This window comes from Apis florea, unplaced genomic scaffold, assembly GCF_048593485.1.
Source record: "Apis florea isolate Af1SG1 unplaced genomic scaffold, ASM4859348v1 contig_3587_pilon, whole genome shotgun sequence".
NCBI lineage: Eukaryota > Metazoa > Arthropoda > Insecta > Hymenoptera > Apidae > Apis > Apis florea.
The window spans coordinates 795,121-814,523 of NW_028256789.1; the positions used below are offsets into that span (position 1 = coordinate 795,121).

Sequence of the window (19,403 nt, forward strand, 5' to 3'; positions counted from 1 at the left end):
ATTAAACGTGTAGCTTTAAGCTAAATCGAGTTCAAGTAACGAAACTCAAAGTATCGAATCAGTTTTAAATGAAGATATGACGTTGGAGAATGTTGTTACAACTCGTACTGCTAGGTGGTTACATTTGGCGTGGTTCTGGTTCGTAAGCTCTGATACACGGCGGCTCGAGATAATTAGCAGCAAGCTTGATAGCGTTTCTCCACGATGCTCGTCAAGAGACACGGTTAATTGTGAATCATCAGGAGTGGATGTATCGTGGCATTAGCGCGGCGTTTAAAGGGGCGGATTTCCTGTACGTTTGTCGTGGATCTTTGCGGGTTTCTGGCCGCGGATGCGCCACTTTAATTAGCTTTTCTTCCAACCGATAGTTTATCCTCGTCTATCCACCACCGACGATCCTTTAGCTCAGCCAAGGATTCGAAGAGTCGCGTAATTGACACGCGAAATTGTCTCACGTGTTTGGCCACCGGTTTATTTACTCCAAAACTTTCGAGCGTTCGTCGGAGTTGCAGGCACCGAGTTGCCGACAAACCAAATGGAACTTCTCCCAGTCAGCAAACTCGAAAAGCAAAGCTTACGACATCTGAAGTCTTAATGGATATTTTGACAGGATAATTACCGCGTGGTAATGAGTTTCGTTATATTATTCTCTTTTTTCCACGAATATCACGAAAAAACGCTACGAAAAAATGGAAGAAAAAAAAATTATGAATATCTTATTCGAGAGAATTTTAATTGATTATTCATCGAGAAAATTTATTCGTACGAGATTTTTGAATTTATTTAAATATATCCATTCATAATAAATTTTTACGACTGACTCTCTATTTCTTCATTCGAATATGCAGAGGCGCATCATTAGTTTTTCTTACTCGATCCTGAAAATGCAAGCGAGGAAATTACATTTTATAACGATCAGTTGAAAGGAATGAAAAAGTGCCATCAAATTGTCAACTACCATAAAATATCAAGATTCAGATCGTAAAGCCAGATTACGATGCAAGGTAATTATCTATTTTAATTGTGAAGCGTATCCAATATTATCCGAATGGCTGCAAAAATAAAAGCATGCACGCATTGAATAATCGTTTAAACTCCAGAAATTTTCTACAAACATCATAAATAATAATTACCTAATTATTCGCGTGAAGTTCGCATCTTGAATGGATGAACAAGAATGAGTTTTTTCTGCTAGGAAAAACAGGAGAAAGAAGAAGAACATTCGTGAAACTGTTTAAGCACGTTTTCGTTTAAAATTACAACCTTAAAGAAGGTAAATTACATAACATAGTCGAGGCACAATTGCAGAGCATGTTTAATGAATCGTGCTCCAACTAACAACGAGGTAATCATTTGCGATGAAGTTGTGTTTTTACGGACTGTTTTGTTTTTTAGAGGGATATGCGGAAGACTTAAGACAGTTACGAGTCAATTAGAGCATAAATATTCGCGGCTCGTTTATGCCAACATTCTATTTTTAAAAATAAACAAATTTTTTTAAAGATAATATATACATCATTATAATTGTGTAATTTAATGTATCGATTACACGCGCTCCAAATATCAGAATATTTATTTCATCCGGTCGTTTGTATCAGAAACATGAATAATAAGACATTTCAGTTGAATTATTCATACTTGATTACTCGTACAAAAGAATTTATTACATTTGTATCGTTCAATCGTATTTTTACGAAATTTTAATTTCTAAGCAATCATTTATTTGTTATTTTTCTTATATCAAATTGTTAATAATCAACTCATTAAGATGTATTTAAACTCATATTTTCCTTAATCGAAAATATTTAAAGTTTTAATGAGCCACGATATGCCAATGATATACCGCGTTATGTTATTGAGCTTGCATAACCCGCCAAAAGAAAGCAAAACACTCGCGCCCTCTGCCCCGAAATCTTATTCGGTTCATGGAACGTGATCGGGAAGTGGACACATATAAAACTGTGTCGTGTTTGGCGGCGATGATGTCGTTATCTATAACCAACATAAAGCCGGTAGTATCGTCGCAGCTGTCTATTCGTAAACACGATCGCGTGTGTGGTAAGACGATATACGAACAAAAGAGACCAGACCAGTTGAGTTATTCGACACTTTACGCAGGTGAAACGCGATCGGATAAAGTAGCGGGATCTATGGATCGATCCGTAAATCTGAATCGTATTTGACGTAGTCGATAGTGAAAGGTGAGCGATCAGTCCCGATTCTGGTTTGCGTGGCGCAACAATTTTTCTTTTCTCTCGGTGTGAACAGGAATCGTGTGCCGGCTCATAGAGTTAGTCGTTAGTATTGCCCGTGTAAGTAAGCCGTGTGCGAGTGTGTATGTGTCTGTACAGTGTAGAGCACGCGTGATACTTGTCCCCTCGTCGCAGAGCAACGACATAACGATGGAGCATGAAAACGATACGAGGGTGAGGTTAAGAAGAACGAAAAGCGAAACAAGGGCCGAGGAGATACAAAAGGCAGAACAGATGGTGCGCAAATCTCAACCTGACAAACCGTGAGTATTTGTTTTGTAACACACAAAAACGCTCCGTTTTTTTTTCACACGAGCGTAATCGACTCAACTACTCGGCTTCTATACTGCATACGATTCACGAACGCACTCTGTTGTTTCCTCGACGATCAACAAAACTGTCGGTAATAAGAAACGGTCGAAAAGATGAAATCGGTCGACGACGAGAGCACAGTGACACAAAATTTTCAGGCTTCGTGAGCTGCTCTGACGTAATAGACGGCTTTATGAAGCAATACGCATGCGCATTTCACTTTAGATCGAGCGCAACTGAGAACGCGTGATCCCCTCCACGCGACGATGAATTCTTCGTCTCGTTTTAACACATATTCTTCTATACCGTTCTGTCACGTGTTATAATCGATGCGATGGTCAGTCGGTACTGTGGCTCACGGGAATTTTCTACAGCTCGTTTCATAACACCTTTTTTAATAATCCATACTTAACGAATCTTCGTATAAATAATCTCAAGGACTCGAGTTTCACTAATAAAAATATATTTCTTATTTGATAATCTTTAAGCTTTATGCTTATAATGAAATGAAAATATTTATTTTTCACAAAATTTTTATTATATCATAAAAACGAGAGATTTATTGTGCTAAAAATTTGATTCTATAGTTGGAAATTTAGAAATTTTAGAATGGAACATTTTGGAATATTAGTTATTTGTTATTTAAATTTTAGATTTCGTAGATTATATATATCTTATTATTGAGAAATCAATAAGTTAAGATTTTATCGTCCGAATAATGGAATAGGGGCAAGGTACAAAGTCAGTCTCATCATGACTATCCGATTTTATTTCTTGATTTAGTTTGCGCATATAAAAAATATAATAATATTTTGGAGTGTATATCTCTGATAATTGGACGTAAATTTTAACACGTCTTAATAAACTAAAATTATCAGTTGGAACCACGGCAAACTGAGGTGCGGTTTTATGAAATGACTAACGTTACAGTAAATATTTGTAGTGACATGGCTGATTTTCAAAATGAAGCTAGAAATGGAAATGAATGGTGCAAAGTTCATTCAGTAGAACGGACACGAGGACAGACAATTGAATGCAGTTCTTGAGTGCACGTCGTGGAAACGAAAACTTTCTTAACGAGCCGTTCGGCCCTCTCTAATGGAACTGCACGTCAAGAAAACACGACTAAGATAATTCGTTCCCTAGCTATGGCATAATTATTGAGTTTCACTCTTCTTCTCGCAGCGCGCACGATGTATAACGCCAATCCTTCCCAATTTCTTTGCAATGGCGAAACTTATCTCGATGCAAGGCCCGCGATAACCGACACTGATATTCAAGGTTCATACTTGAAAATAATGAGAATGTCGGATAAAGTCATTTCAACTTTTAAGCGAAACGAATGACAATTAACTGTTCCAACTTTGCGATTAATACAATATCTTCAGACGTTAGGAATAAATAACGAATACGTCAAGGAGCGTTAATCAACTCGTCGCTGATACATATTTCTTTTTTTCTTGTTTCTTGGATTTTCTAATAAATCAAACCTTGTCCGATCCGTATCGGATGAATCTTAATTACGTGTCAATACTTCAGGCCTCTGGTTTTTGAGTTTTAACGAATTGAAGAAAATGTTGAAGTGACGTTTTAGTCATTCTCGTTTAATTCCTTTTTTTCAACGTTTAAATTAAAAATATTGAATTATCGTTATTTGCTTTTTTTACACGGATAATTAATAATTCGTTTCTTTTTTTTGTAAGAAGTTAAGGATTTTTGTTTTTCCTTTCTAAATAGTAATTTTGTCTAACGATATATCATTATTCTTTTAGTCGTACATCCTTTTTTTATATAATTCTTTTTCTGAAATTTTTTTACACACAGTTGTAAGTATGCAATTATACTTCGTACGTGTATATTGCAGATCGTAAAGAGAAACGCAGAAAATATTTTAGATGGCAGCTTAAAGTCGTTAATAATCCTGAAATAACGCTTGCTTTTCTTTGCTCTAAAGATTGTATGTATACGGATTTCTATCATGTTTAACCGATAACGTTGTTAGTTTATGCACTGAATTGTCTTAAGATATATTTGCACGCTATTAGATTAGAGTTTGCTGATATATAAATAGCAATATATCAGGCTTAATCGGGGCTCGCTTCGGTTACATAAACAGAACGTTGTCCGTGTGTTAAGTTGATGGTATTTTATTGCGAAGCGTAACATTAGCATACACACGTAAATTTAACCACGGTATTTGTTATCCTATTCGTTACGATTAATTTCATCGGGGTAAAAAAAAAAAAACAAATAAAAAATCAATATAATCGAAACAATAAATATATCATTTTCGTTAAACTATATATGTATAACTGGATTTTTGTCGTTACAGCTTGCAAATTATTTATTTTCTAACGCTTTTCTAATCTTACGAATGTAGAGCAAGCATGGTGGCAAACAAAATTCCAACCTTCATTTAATAAGCGTCAAACGGAAGTTATTGACACGTGGAATGGTAGGACAATGTAACTTCGTTTGATATCAAATGTTATGACGCTTGTTGCGAGAATGCACTCGCGAACGGATTCTATTAATTAACCAATCAAACGCTCAAAAACCACGCGCTTGGTCGAATCACACAGAATCATGTACACAGCTTTAGGTAACACGAATCGGAACAACATGTTGCATTATTCTCTTTGTGACAATTACAGAATAATTCTCATAGGCATGCTTGTAACAAACCACATACCTTTGTTCGCTGTAATTAATAATCTCTCATCTGCTTTTACACGTGAGAAACTTGTAGTAATTAATCGATTTTTGTCTTTTCCTTTAATCGAGTACAATATGGTATCGAATCGGGTAAACAATGGATGTTTCGAATTGTAGTTATTTACATAATATCGGGGCCAAAGTTCAAGGCGTGGAATTAGTGGAGGATTTTAAATGAGAGGAATTAATTAAAATTCGACGATAGATTCGTTAATACGATTATTCGACACGTTAATTTATATTTCTTTTCTCCAAGAATTTTCTTAATATTTTTAAAATAATCGACGAGTTTCGTGTCCCGAGGAATAGCCAGTGTATTTACTCTAGCATGGTCTTAATTAAAATGTTAATTTTATTTGACGAGATAGGAAAACGCGTGACGATAGAAAAAAAATGGTGGACGAGTAGGATAATCTGGTATATCAAAGAAATACTTTCGTACGCATTTGCGCGAGCATTGAGGTATCATAAATTTATGATTGGTTTATGGGGGTATCCAATTCAAAACGTAGATATCGCGAACCAGGTGCGTTCCTGCAATCGGAATCGCTAATCAAAGAAATCCTGGTAGCGTTTTCTGATAAAGTAGCGAGGAAAAGCTAACTCTCGTTAATATTTCCTCCGTAAACAAAAAGGGAGGGTCGACGGGCTGGAGAATCCGGAGCAGTGGGCAAATTCCATTTGTTCAGATTTATGAAGTTTCGCGCGCGCATGCGGCTTTAATATCTATCCGCCGTGGAAAAAAATTTAATCAAGTCCCCTGGTCTAATCGAGCGCGCGATCAAAAATTAATGCGTTAAAAACAGGATTAAATCTGGAGAAGTATTAAAGAGTAAAAAAAAAAAAAAAAATGAAAGATTACAGGGTTTTTCGTTAGGATTTTAGAGGCGGGACAGGATCAAGGAGAATGATGTTGCAAATAGCATTTCGTGAAAAATAAGAGAGAGAGAGAGAGAGAGAGAGAGAGAGAAAGAGAGAAAAAAAAATAAACGTAACCACTTGGTGCAGTGGTCATTTCGTGCAAGCAAACGTTAATTAGCCAGACGAGACAAACACTGGTCGAGGGTTGATGATGCCAGAGGCACTTTATTTCAGAACATATCCTTCCGGCAAGCTCTGTTTTATTAGCGAGAGGGGTCAGCTAGCGAAAAAACAGCGAAATCTTGTTCCCCCTTTGACATGCTATAATGACCTGCAAACAAGAATCCACTTTTTTTTTTTTTTCTTTTTTCCATTCCACCTTTCCTCTCCAGGAAGGAACACTTTTTCTATCTTCAGTTGTTTCCTCTCCCCATCTTCGCGCCCCTCCGTTTTCTTCTACCGAGGGATCGTCCATTATGCCGGAGAATCAGAGATGGCACACCACTCCTCCGTCTCTTAAACAAACGAACCCTACTGTATTTACCCGTTCCGTGTTTGCCAGATACTTCTTGTTTTCGCCAACTTTGCAATTAGGCGCGAAGCGCGTCTGGGTTCGTTGGACGCGGTGAATATCGAATGATCCTACCTTATCCCTCCCCTTTTGGTCGAAAGGAAGCTCGCACGGAAAGCTATGTCTATCTACGTACGATCTTTCAATCCCAGATTGATTTTAAAGTTTCCGTTTACACGATCCGTCCGACGAACAGCCCGCGCACTCGTCCTGTTTACTCCCAAATTGAATCTAATTCTCGACGACTTTCCCTCGGGATGAACACCAAACCCTGTCCATAATATATTCATCCAATCTTCTTTTCGCGGGGAGGAGAAAAGTTTGTTATTTTCACGGCGATGACACGCGGTGACTCGTAATTACACGCGTTAGACGTCCATCGGGGAATGTGATTAACGTCCACCACCAACCATTTTCCGACTCTTTTCCGATATCTCTGACTGCACCCCTGAAATCACGCGCTGAAGGGCAATAATGATTCGGTATGAAGTCGAACGAGAGACGGGTAACAATGATATCCCACCTATTTCTCTTCTCCACCTTTTTTCTTCCCTCTTCCCCATATATCGATCCCTCCTCGAATATTATCACTCCGTTCTCACGAATCTATCCTTGCTTCATGGATGGATTCACCGCGCTAATATTTTCGCAACAGATTCTAACCGTTGGACTGCTCTCAGTTGCCGGGCTTGATATTCGAATCGCTAATAACTTCGTACAATGTATTATACGAGGATACAGAGTATAGAAGATAATGTAGAAGAGAGAGAGAGAGAGAGATTGGTAATCATTTGGCGGACTTTCTCTTATATCCATCCTCCTCGAATGTACGTGAGAATAATCATCATCCAGTATCGAACGACTGGCACGAAGGGAACGCGCCAAGATTTTCCTCCGAGGATTTTAATTTGCCGTTCATGCACGTTCATCACCGCCATCCCCCTGGTATCATTATTATCGCGAGCCTCGTGATGATAAACATTCTTTTTGTAGCTTGGAGCGTCAGGTGTCAAAAAAAAAAGAAAGGAAAAAAAATAGGAATACTTAGGAGCAACGTTTCGACGACCTTTTCATCAAAATTTCCCTCTATGCCTCTTCTTCTTTTTCGCGCGAAAAACGTTTTATTCGTTTTTCTACCGACTGTGTTTCGACTGTTCTTTCTTTCTTTCTTTTTTTTTTTTTTGGTCTTTCTTTTTTTCTTTTTCGCGAATTCTACTCTAGTCGGGGCAAAAACTTTTTAATCTTCCTCATCGGACTGGAGGACTGGACGTCGCGGAACCGTTTCGGCTGACGCGACTTCGAAACGAATGAGGATTAACGGTATTGTGCTGTCAATCCAGACGTCGCTTTCTAGTTTCCCCTTATTTCCTCCCTTTTCATCCGCCACCGGCCTTTTCTTCGCCAAAGATTGCGGCCGCTGGTGTCGAATCTCTCGCGCGCGTGAAATCAGCCGGAAGAACAATGGAAAGCGATTACGTGGACGGAAAGGGGAGGCGGAGCGTCGGATTAGGCACGAAGACGATTGCGGTTTTTCAGGGTTGGAATCCGGTGTTGCCCCATACGCTCTCCGTTCCTCGCGGCCGAACATCCCTGGAAAATCGTTCGTTCGTCGAAATCGATTATCGGGAGGAAAACAAGGAAGGGTGGATCGTGGTCGATTAGAATTAAAACTTCCATTTCATTTTACGCGAAATGATAGACTCGGAATATCGTGTTATTCATCGAGTAGTTAAAATTCCATTCGAATTCGACAACGAAATTTATGCATTGAACTCGTCCTCGTCGAAGCCCTCGACTTGAAATCGGGAAAAAAGAAAAAAGAAAAAAAAAGAGGGAGGGGAGGAAGAAAGAAAAAACAAATTATCAGAAGAGGGAAATTATCGTCAAAGTTCTTCACTCGACTCCTTGGCCAACAAGGAATTCCTATTTTCAACGATCCGTGGCTGGCTCCTCACAACAAGTAAGAGATGGCCCCCTGATGAACCCCGAGGTTCATTGTGAACGGTCGGAATGCAACGGCGAAAGTTAGGGATGTGAAAGCATGAAGCGAGGATAAAACAGGCAGACAGACAGGGAGGGCACGGAAGATGGAGGAACGGTCTTCCGGTAATCGATTCCGGTATGCTTCCAAGTTGGAAGAAGAATAAGACGAGACGAACGGAAGGAAGAGGAGGTAAACGAAAACCGGGGGTTGGCAAGAAGACCTGTTTAAAACGCCATTTAATTTTCCTTCATGAATCATTTAAAGTATTCTCTATACCCCTCTTCTGCCCTTCCTTATTGCCGGTTCCCTTTCATTCCGCTCCCGATTCCGCCCAGTGGCGGGGACGGCTGAGCGGCAAGTTTCCCTCCTCATTACACGGGTAATATATGTATATCCGTCTATCGTTTAAATATTCACGAGGGGTTCCGGTGTCGGGTAGATTCGCGAGGCAGATACAGGCAGAGTCTTACGAGCCTCCCTTCCCTTCCTCCCATTCTACGCCCTCCAGTCTTCCCTCTTTTTTCTTCTTCTTCTTCCGTCCTTCTCTCATCCTCGTGCCCGCCCTTGTACGTACAACTGGCTTTCCCGTCTTCCGCATCCGTCGGGGACTGACTTCGAGAACAGCTAAGGGGGATGGAAGAGAAACACGAGTGCCATCCTGGCTTTTGTGGATCCTCCCCTTTCCCTGCCTCTCTCTGCGTTTCGAGATCGCGTCAAGTGTTACTGTACCAGTTTTTGGCGAGACGTGCTAGACGCGCTAGTTCATTTATAGTTTGCAAGATAAAAATATACAGGATGTGTTCTGACGTGGTAAGTTGAAGTTGATACAGAATGCTCGAGAAGAATCTTTTATAAATATCGAATGACTGCTCTCCTCCTCTCTTACGAGAATTATTTCCGATATCTCTTATAACTTAATATAGAATCGTAATGTAATGGAAATTTTAATGTAGAATCGAGATGAAGTGGAAATTATTCAGATTCTTTTTTTTTAATCGTTGAAATAATTTAGGATTTTTTCTTTCTCCCTTCTGTTTTTTTTTTTTTTTTGCGATTCAACGAATACGAATATATCGAGATCATCGTTTCGAGAAGGAGGGAAGACCTTTTTATTATTATTAGCTTGAAAATTGATCCTACGATCCCGCGGACAATCTTTTGGCATCCTTTCAATTCGTATAATGGAGACGACGATGTTAACAGCGGCGTAATATACTTTTCACGGACTACGACCGGTTTAGAAAGTGGCCGTTCGATTTTGTTCCCTTATCGCGAAGGATTACGAGCGAGGAGGGGTAACGCGTGACTCGGATCATCACACTCAGTATCTCGTAATGCTACTTTTGTTGCGTTGTCAAACGTCGGCATTAACTTTACGATTAACCGTGTATCGAAATATGGATTTCGATGCGCGCGAAAGTTGCGCGTAATTCAGCGGGTAATAAAACGGTGAGCTCCGTGCCGAATATTAATTGGATAGAATTACAATCGTTACTGATATCGTTATTATAGTGCTAGTAACGGAGCACATCGGTTTTAACGAGCGTGTAATTATCTGTATAACGATACGAGATTTTCGAATTAAACTTCCTTCCTTCAGTCACGGAATAAGGATAAAAAAAAAAAAAAAAGAAAAAAAGGAAAAGATCGAGCTGTACTATAGATGGTTTACAACGCGTTTATTAACGATACTTTTTTTCCTTTCCGAATATCGATTTTTCAAGGGAGATCGCCGCGCTCGAAAAGCGAGGAAAAATGGAGAATCGAGAGACGAAGAGGAAAGGGAAAGCGATTCAGATTTTCGAACGGTCTACGGGGATCGCAAAAACCTTCCTAGACTCGGACCATTACTCGGACCATAGCACGGTCGGATAATTATACCGAAACATATAAAAAAAGTTGGCCGTTTCGTTTTCGTGTACCACGCGAAAAAACGCGTTTTCGTTCTTTATTTCGTTTCGTGCCACCGGTATGCACCGATTATTCCCTCTCTCCCTCTCTCCTTTCCATCGTTGTTTTCCCGCCTGTACGCCGCGTGTCTTCCCGCCGGGAATTTTTTTTCCGCGCCGAGTTCTCTAATCTGGGTAACAACGATCGGCTATATTTTTTAATTAGTGGTAACTAATGTCGGTCGCGATTTTTAACGTTGCCCTTTCATTTATATGTTTCGCACGTGCGATAGGTGTAATAATCTTCGTCGATACGATCCTAACGTAATTAATTTTCCAAATTACGCGACGATAAGACGATATTAGAAGATTATTTCTTTCCGATTTTTTCTTCGTTTATAAAGCAATCGAATCAATTGGCGTCCGCCAAATCGGGCAGGAATGAATTTTAATGTCATTTTGCGAACTCAATTTGCATACGATAGGGAAGAAAACGATCGTGATATCCCCTCGTAAACGAGACAAAAATTAAACCGCGTTTTCGCGTTACAACGATATCCCTCGTTGTTATCGAAAAATTCGCCTCTTCGTTCTGTTAGAGTAAAAAAAAAAAAAAAAACCGGATAACTGGCTTCCTTTCAATGATAATAAATGGACAATGACAAGATATCGGTCCATTCGAAAGCAGTAACAGTGTACAAACTTCAAAATTCTCGTCAGAGAATTAATGACTTAAATCTCATGCAGAAACGCCCATTCTTGTATCGAGACATTTCTCCTCGTCGGAATCACGCGAAAAATATTTATTCGCGATATAATCGTTATTTCAATTAGAGAAGAAATTCTCCAATCGAGGGAATTATTAAAAGAAATTCACTCCATCCGAGTATCGATTAACTTTTGCTTATCGAGAATTCCCACAGAGGCGATTACCATCCATGAATATTAAACGCGATCGTAATCGCGCCTGTGTGTTCACCGTTGAATTATTTCGTCACGATTAAAAGGCAAGCGACAACAATTGTCGGACCGCTTAAGATCACGAATCCACGTGAACCTCGCGCAATTCCCCGAGGCGTAGCCAAACCGTGTGCAAGATCCGTATGTAAAGATCGTTTATTGCCCTACTCCCTCCCAAGTTTCTGGCCAAGTTGGTCGCGACACTTGGAACACCCGGTACACTCATGGCAACACTCATGCATATGGAAGTCGGCCGTGACACGTCTGCATCCTGCCATGCAGGCCAGTATCAGAAGTGTGAGATAGCTCTTCCTGTACGGGCCTCGGCCCGGCCCCTGCTGGCTTTATCGCGCCTCTATTAATTACCGCGATCTGCCATAAATTCAGAATAATAGTTGGGATTTACTCGAGACAGTGGCCAGGCTAAACGATCACATTAAATGCACATAGTCGCGGGTAAATAAGGGACTTCTCAGTCAGGTAATTACGAGGAACAAACGGCCCGATATATTTCAGAGTAGAAGGGTTTCCTTCGACTGTCTTTAATCTTTCGTGTAGCTTTATCAAGGCATTACCTCGGGCCAGAGTCGTACAACTTCTCCTCCTACACGATTCTACGCGATATCTTTCTTTATTTATTTTTGTTTCACGTCGTATTGTTCCATCGAGATTTGGTCGACTTAACTTCCGGGGGGATTGAACTCTCTCTCTCTCTGTCTACGATCGAGTTCCCCGTAGGATCTTCCCTTGTAAATACTTAAGACTGCGGCTTCCTGCGATGGCGGCTTAGAAGCCGTTCCAGTTTCAACCTTAATCACGTCTTAATGAAAAAGGCAGCCAGAAACTTGGTTGACGAAGATTGAAATTGAAACGTTAGATTTTCGGGGAAAAGACGTTGAGAGAGATGGGCGAGGCACGATACCTCCGTGCGTATTCCACTTTTTAAGCCGTGAACACCTCGCGCTTTGTTCCGTCTCCCTAAATTCTCGCACTCAGGCGCGAGTCTTATCCGGAGAGAAGGAACAAGGGCCTCTTGAACGCTTTATGCTTCGAGACAAAACGCTTTTCAAAAGTTTACGCGATGGTCCTTGTCGGCTCTTGTCGTCACTCCCGCTCCCGCCGAGAGATGATACGCCGGTAGTCCGTGGAAGCCGATTACTCGGGTTCACCCGGTGTATTATCTTGGCGAGAGGAGAGATACCTAAGACAGCCGAGGAGAACCTTTTGTATTCGCACAACTCGCCGCGATGCCATTGAAATTTCATGAGATGGAGAACTGGTGTATTGTTAACATTGTCCACTTAATAGCCATAGAAGTTAGTCTCTCTCTCTCTCTCTCTCTCGTAGGCGAAACGGAATCTCGAAATGTTTCGAGGCGCAACGTCTTCCGTGCCTCAGTTTCCACAGGATGGCGATATTCCTTCGAGGAAGCGAGGGTAAAACTTATCCTTGATGCGCTTGTCCGACATGGTCTGTCCGTTTCTACTTGCTTCGGATGGAACGCGAATCCGTGTATATTTGCCGAGAGGAAAGGACGAAGGATGATGGAGAGGAAAGGGAAGAAAAAAGGGGGAAGGTAGGATAGATGGGGAGGAATAGAAAGAAATAGGAGAGAAGGTCGAACAAATGTTTTCGATACGTTGCATAAATCGCGTGTTCCTTCGTAAATTGAAATGGAAATGCATATAACCGTATGTACGGGTATGGAAGCGGCTTTATTGTTCTATTCTTATTCCACTGATATTTCTACCGGTGCCGGTTTCTTTCTTTATGTATCCCGCGGCCCGGATATCGATCCTAAACGAGAATTTCTTTTAACCGTGGACCATCCTTTCTCCTTACAGATGTCATCGTCCTAGGGATAGTCTGTTCTCCTGGAGTTCGGGCTTCGACAACTTCACGGGATTCGTCAACTGGGGCTTCCTGTTGTTGGGCATCGGTGGAATCCGATTGCTTCTCGAAAATTTCATAAAGTAAGTATATATATATATATACATACATACATCCGAAATTCCTGATAAAACCGATATTTTACCGATCGTATTCGTCTCGAAGATTTGCGGTTCAAAGTGCGGTACCAAATATAATCGATAATACGTTACGTATCGATATTATTGTATCGTATCGAAAGTGAGAAAGTAAATTTGTATAAGATTTTTGATCGAGGAGGAAAGTAAGAGTGGGATCGCGAAAGATCTTCGAGAAATTTTCGTCGTTCAATTATTTGTAACAATTTACCTGGCGTTCCTTGCAATTTATCAAAGAAACCAATGTCATCTCGTGACACTGATGCTTTTATCCGCCGCAAAGATACCTGAAGCTTGGATTCGATACGTCCCTCGGGTATTTTTTCGAATATACGCGGTGAGAGGGGTTATCGAGGCGTAGACCTCTCGATCATGCGACTGGTCAATAGATGGAGGTTGAAAAACACGAAGGAAAAATCCATAAATGCGATGGTTCCGCTCGGGCCACGAATCTCGTAAAGGGAGAAATATAACTTGATCAAGTTGGAGACTCGTATTAAAAAAAAAAAAAAACAATATTTTACATATGTTTTCTAATATAATTCGTTAAAGAAAAAGAATGATTCGATTAAATTTCAATTAAGGAAAGTGGCAATTTTGAGTAACGGGCGAATTTTTGGTTAATTAGCGAGCCGGCCGACCGAACAAAAAGCCGGGAATATACAGGTTCGAGAGGTTTTTCGTGAATATTTTCACCTGGAAATTCGGGCGTCGAGGGCATGGAAACAAAAAAAAAAAAAAAAAAAAGAAAAAAAATGGGGGGATCAATCAGATCGATAGTGAAAAATGAGATTTCCCTTGTCGTTTCGGGGGAACAATGTAGAATTCCTCGGTGGATCTATCGATGTCATTCTGATCGGGAATCAAAGTCACCGCGACAGCCTAATTTATTTCGATAACTACGTTATTATCGATGACCGTGCCAGCCTCGATAAAACCTTTGTACCTTTGTTACAAACGTCATTATCCGAGATACACGGGCGTTGCATTAATCAACCGGTGTAAAATACCGGAGTAATAATTCACGTTTTCCTAATATGTTAATCACATTTCCGTTCCGAACATTTGCGTCTTTGAAATTCCGTTTCCGGAATCTATCTCGACTTTTTTCGAATCTCGATCGAATCGTAACGGGATATTTATTTTCGGGGACTTTCGACTTGGCGAATCCATAGAGAGATATCCATCACCCGAGGATACGGAAATGAATGGAGCCGTCTAAAAATTAATTAATTTATGAACAGCTTGAAAGAAAATCCTTACCGGGCTGGGCGTTGATTAAAATTAACGGGCAGTCAGATCTCTCGGCCACGCGACGAGACAAAATCTTTCTCCCCCTCCCCTCCCCGTTCCTCCTTTACCAATTTTCTGGCCGTTGAATGGAGAGAAGGGCAAAGTACAAGCTCGGCCCATGAATAATTTCAACGAGATTTTTATCGCCGTTGTAAACTCTCGGGGCCCGGGATTCGCCAGCTCCTGGGAGCGCGTAACAGAAATTTATCACGCTCGTTAAAGCGTGGAAAAACTTTCGAAAGAAACTTTCGCGACGTAATTGCTCGGGTTAGTCTCGAACCGTTTTTCTTTTCTACTTTTTTTTTTTTTTTTTAAACAAAATCCGCGGAAAATCTTTCCCGAACGAACGATCGAAAAATGATTGCACGCGTGACCAGCGAAGAGAATCTGTAGTTCCTCGAGTTCGGCCAACGTTCATTCTTCGATGACGAGAATTTGTCGTAGAATTTTTCTTCCCTCGAATTTGATACTTTCGCGTTTGATTATACTCGTCGGAAAATTTTCTTCTCGAACGAACGAGTTCGAGTGGTTCGAGAAGAAGATTGTCTTAATGAAAAATAATGAAAATTGTTTTATTTGAAGAGGATAAAAAAATAGGGATAAAATAAGGTAGGATTAAAGTAGGAAGTTGTTGCACCCTTCTCTTTCAAGGATTACCATCTATTTAGAAGTCTGAGGAACTTTCTTGGAGGAGTGACTTGCTTAGGAAGTGTCGAAATAGTTTGAGATAGTTTGCTCGATTCGAAAGTAGGGTAGGCTTCTGGATTCGTGATAAACTGGGTCCAAAACGTCTTTATTTACGACTTTTGTAAAGAGGAGTCTATCCAAAGATGTAAATTGTATCGCTATCTATTTTACTATCCTTGATATCCTAGTTTTCGAGAATTATTCTCGTTCTATTTTGACGGATTTTTAATTATTATTATCAACTTAACGTAACACGGTTGAATCGAATTCGTCGAAAAAGAAATCTGTCCTTGTTCCACGTGGATGCGTGGAAAAAAGATGGTTCGTTTGTCGAGAATGGAACAAGGCGAGTAACGCGATTTCATGGGGATCGAGATTAATCGACGCGGGGGAAGAGCGAGGGGGGAGAGCGGGGGAAGCTTGAAAGAGACACGACGGAGTAAGAAAGTGGGGGAGGACGTTTCTCCGCCGAGTGAAAAAAAGAAAAAAGAAAAAAAAAAAAAAAAGGGTACGAGAAGGAGAACTCAATTAATCGGACTCCCGGCGAAGGATTCTGGTTCTATCGATAAAAGTCCGTGGAAAGGTTTGGAAGATAGAGGGACAGAGGTATCGAAGTTTCCTATCCCACTCCCCTTTCTCGTTCGAGAAACTTTTTGAAAGATCTTCTCATAATTTATGCACTTACTGAAACTGGAACTGTTCGAAGCTTGGCGCAATTCTTAATGGGTCGAGTTTACCGGGACACCGATTCGCGAAACCGTGAAAAGATGGGATCAAACGGCGAAATAAGACTCGAGCCTTTCCCTCTGTGTTTAACATCCCTCGCGGAAATTGGTAAATTCAAGGCAGGATCAAAGTAAATTTTCAATAAAAACTCGATCGAGCTCGTCCGACGGAATTATCAACGAACGCCAATACATTAAGGGAAGATTAAACGGAAAGAACATTCTTCTTCTTCTTCTTTTTCTTCTTCTTCTTCTTCTTCTTCTTCTTCTTCTTCCCTGTCCCCGTTCGATACCGACCCGTCTCCCTCGTCGATTCTTCCCTCGTGATTTTAAAATTTTTATCGTATCGTTGGGAAAAAATACCGCGTAAAAAACGGAGCACGGACGAAACGAGGAAAAAGGTGTATTTAAAAGCTGGCCGATAACAAATACCCTTGAATAACAAGGGAGAAAGCAGAAGGGGGGTGGGATTCCTGATCAAGTTTCATCCATTATTTTTTCGAAGCTCGCCGCCATCGCCGCCGAGTTTCATATTCGTGTACGAGGAACGATTACACGATGTCCGGCTTTGGAAAATTTTCAACGATTCGATATCGGTTCCGTCGCGCCATCCTTTCGATTCGTCGTGTCACGTTCACCCTCCTCCCCCTCTTCCCCCTCTCCCCTCCCCTCCCCTCCCTCCGCCCCCTTCTATTTTGCGATTTTCGCAAGGATTCACCGAACGATGCCGAGAAATAAAACTCGTCCACCGTTGATCCGGATTACACCGGAGAATCCTCGAAACTGTACCGTTGCTCCGGTATTACCGGAGCGCGAAAAAATGGTATTAAAGTCCGTTTCCGGCATCAGCTTCCGTTTCACCATTTTCCCTCCCATCCTCCTCGCGTCTTTGATCCATCGATGCCCCCTCCGTATCGATATTCCCGCTCCGTAAATCAATCATCGAAACCTGAGAGATTTCGAAATTGTATTTTCCTTCGTATCCCCCGTGACGCGCGGCCAGATTTATTTCCAAGCAGCTTGGAACATTGCGTTCTCGCTCGTGGCAAGGCTCAAATTATTACCGCGGAAATAAGTTTACTTTCGAGTTTGGTCTCGAAGCGTTCGTAACTTTAGGTTTGTTTTAAGAGGATTTATTCAGGTTTATGATCGCGTATACAATATATATATATATAGATGTATGTATGTAAGGGAAAAGTTGAGCACGAATCGTAAGAATCTTTCCTTTTTAGTTTTATCGATCGCTAGGAAGGTAGGAGTGGACGGCGCATAGATTTCGATCGAATTACATTGTTTTCTATACTCGTTTCGCTTAATCCACGTTGACAAGTCGATTACGATACAACTCGTCGCCGGGTATGCATTTGAGTCTAATTGAGGATACTGCTGTCGGTTGTTTACGCCGGGCTGGATGCACATCCCGCCCAGCACTTTAATCCGATTAACGATACCGCGGAAAGTGATTTAAACTGACAGATTGCACGGGTAAACCTTTGTACTCGTAATCGGATCGTGCCAATTACACTATGAACTTGAAATTCCATTAGATGATCGTGCCCTGCCACGCGGAATCCAGGTCACCGGATTGTACCCCTAAACGAGGTTTTAAATCGTATTAATGACGGCGTATCGGATGCCCATACAGGTCACTGATCTTGCGCCTCGTTGTACCCCCCCTCTCTCTCTCTCTCTTTCTCTCTCCGTGAGGACCCACCCGAGTCTCTCTTTTTTTCTCTCTCCTATTTTTTTTCCTTTTTTTTTTTTTTTAACAGCTCGTTCGATCGCGCACACCGGGAATCGACTGTTTCGATGGGAGAGAAAATATTGCTCGCCCCTGATTGACGGTTTACACGAGAAGCGCACACCTGGCCGGTTAATGTATGTCAACGCGCCTTCGCTCATTTATAGCACGATCGCGTAAACTATCGAATCATCGAGCCGTGCCGCGGCAACCGGCCACTTTCTTTAGACCAGCGGATAAAACGTAACAACGCGGACGTGCTCGCCGGGTGTCGTTGCGAGATAAACCTCCCGCCTCGTTTATTACTCGTTTATTAATATTTAACGACCAGCCATTCACGATCGCGTTTTTTTACACCAACCAAGAAAGAAACCCTCCGTAACTCTTTCGATCTGAACTATCATCCCTCTTCTTCCTCCCCATCTTCTTCCGTTTACCTCGAGTGGTACACCACGCCGCACGATTTCTCGATCATAACCGTCTTCTCTATCCATCTTCGATCCCTCTTTCGAGATGGATCGAGGTGGAATCGAGGAGGATTTTTATCGCGACGCTGTATTAACGAACAGCGAGGAAAGAAGGACGGATTTAACGGGCACGGCACGGGATCAGAACGACTATTCTCGGTTCGGGAAAAGAAATTTAATATCGTTCCCGCTTCACGCCTTGGTGAACGATGAATTTCGATAGCCAACCCGATATCCAACCCGAGTTCTCGCCGTTTCGGTTGCTTTATCGGGCTTATCTCGAATAAACAACCACCGGCCATCGTACTTTTGATAAATCCAATAAAGTTTTGCACGCGTATATCCACCACCGCCCAGTTGATTGCAACTTTTGTGTGTAGATGATCCGGTTCACCAAGGAATGGAACGTGAACCAGGATGACTAGACTTTTTAAAATAGATAGCGGATCTGAACTCGTTCCACCCGGATATATCGATTCTTTCTTATCGAACGTGACTTGCTATCTGTCTCGGAAAATGTTTATCTATACTATATCACTATTAATATAAATGTATCTTCGCGTTATCTCAATGTTTTTTTTCTACTAGTATTTGAATCTAACGCGAAAATTTGAGCAATTGAATCGAATAGTAAAAATAATATCTCGATGCAAATTATATTACATGTTGTTCCGCGACAAGAAACGGATTCTAGATGAGAAAGAAATATCCGCTACGAAGGAATAGTTGAGAATTGAATGGGGGATCGATGAAAATGATACGCTTCTAATCCAAACGTGTTCTTAAGCCACTCAGTCTGCCCTCCATTTTTTACCATCGTTAGCTTCCATACAATACCAAAATAAATACTTCACAACTATTTCAAATTCTTACCAATTCTCCCGAAAGATCGAAGATCCATTTTTATAATAATAATTCG

General features: G+C 41.1%; 1 protein-coding gene and 1 long non-coding RNA gene across 4 annotated transcripts in view; one reads left to right on the forward strand and one right to left on the reverse strand.

The window, feature by feature from the left end:
- Positions 1 to 755: 755 nt before the first annotated feature.
- LOC105735719 (uncharacterized) lies at positions 756 to 2,802 on the reverse strand. The gene is made up of 4 exons (XR_001112240.3): positions 2,622 to 2,802; positions 1,134 to 1,188; positions 959 to 1,052; positions 756 to 878 (listed from the first exon to the last, which is right to left on the reverse strand). It is a non-coding gene; the product is annotated as an uncharacterized LOC105735719 (long non-coding RNA).
- mdy (diacylglycerol O-acyltransferase) overlaps positions 1,917 to 19,403 on the forward strand; it is a 92,185-nt gene continuing 74,698 nt past the window's right edge. For 2 of the 3 annotated variants that reach the window (XM_086914400.1, XM_086914401.1), the window contains exons 1-2: positions 2,015 to 2,515; positions 13,389 to 13,517. In XM_086914400.1, coding sequence (XP_086770526.1) covers positions 2,403 to 2,515; positions 13,389 to 13,517 — 242 coding nt within the window. In that variant the 5' untranslated portion in view covers positions 2,015 to 2,402. Of the gene's footprint in view, positions 2,516 to 13,388; positions 13,518 to 19,403 lie in introns of all 3 variants that reach the window. The other variant, XM_086914399.1, reaches the window with a different exon arrangement.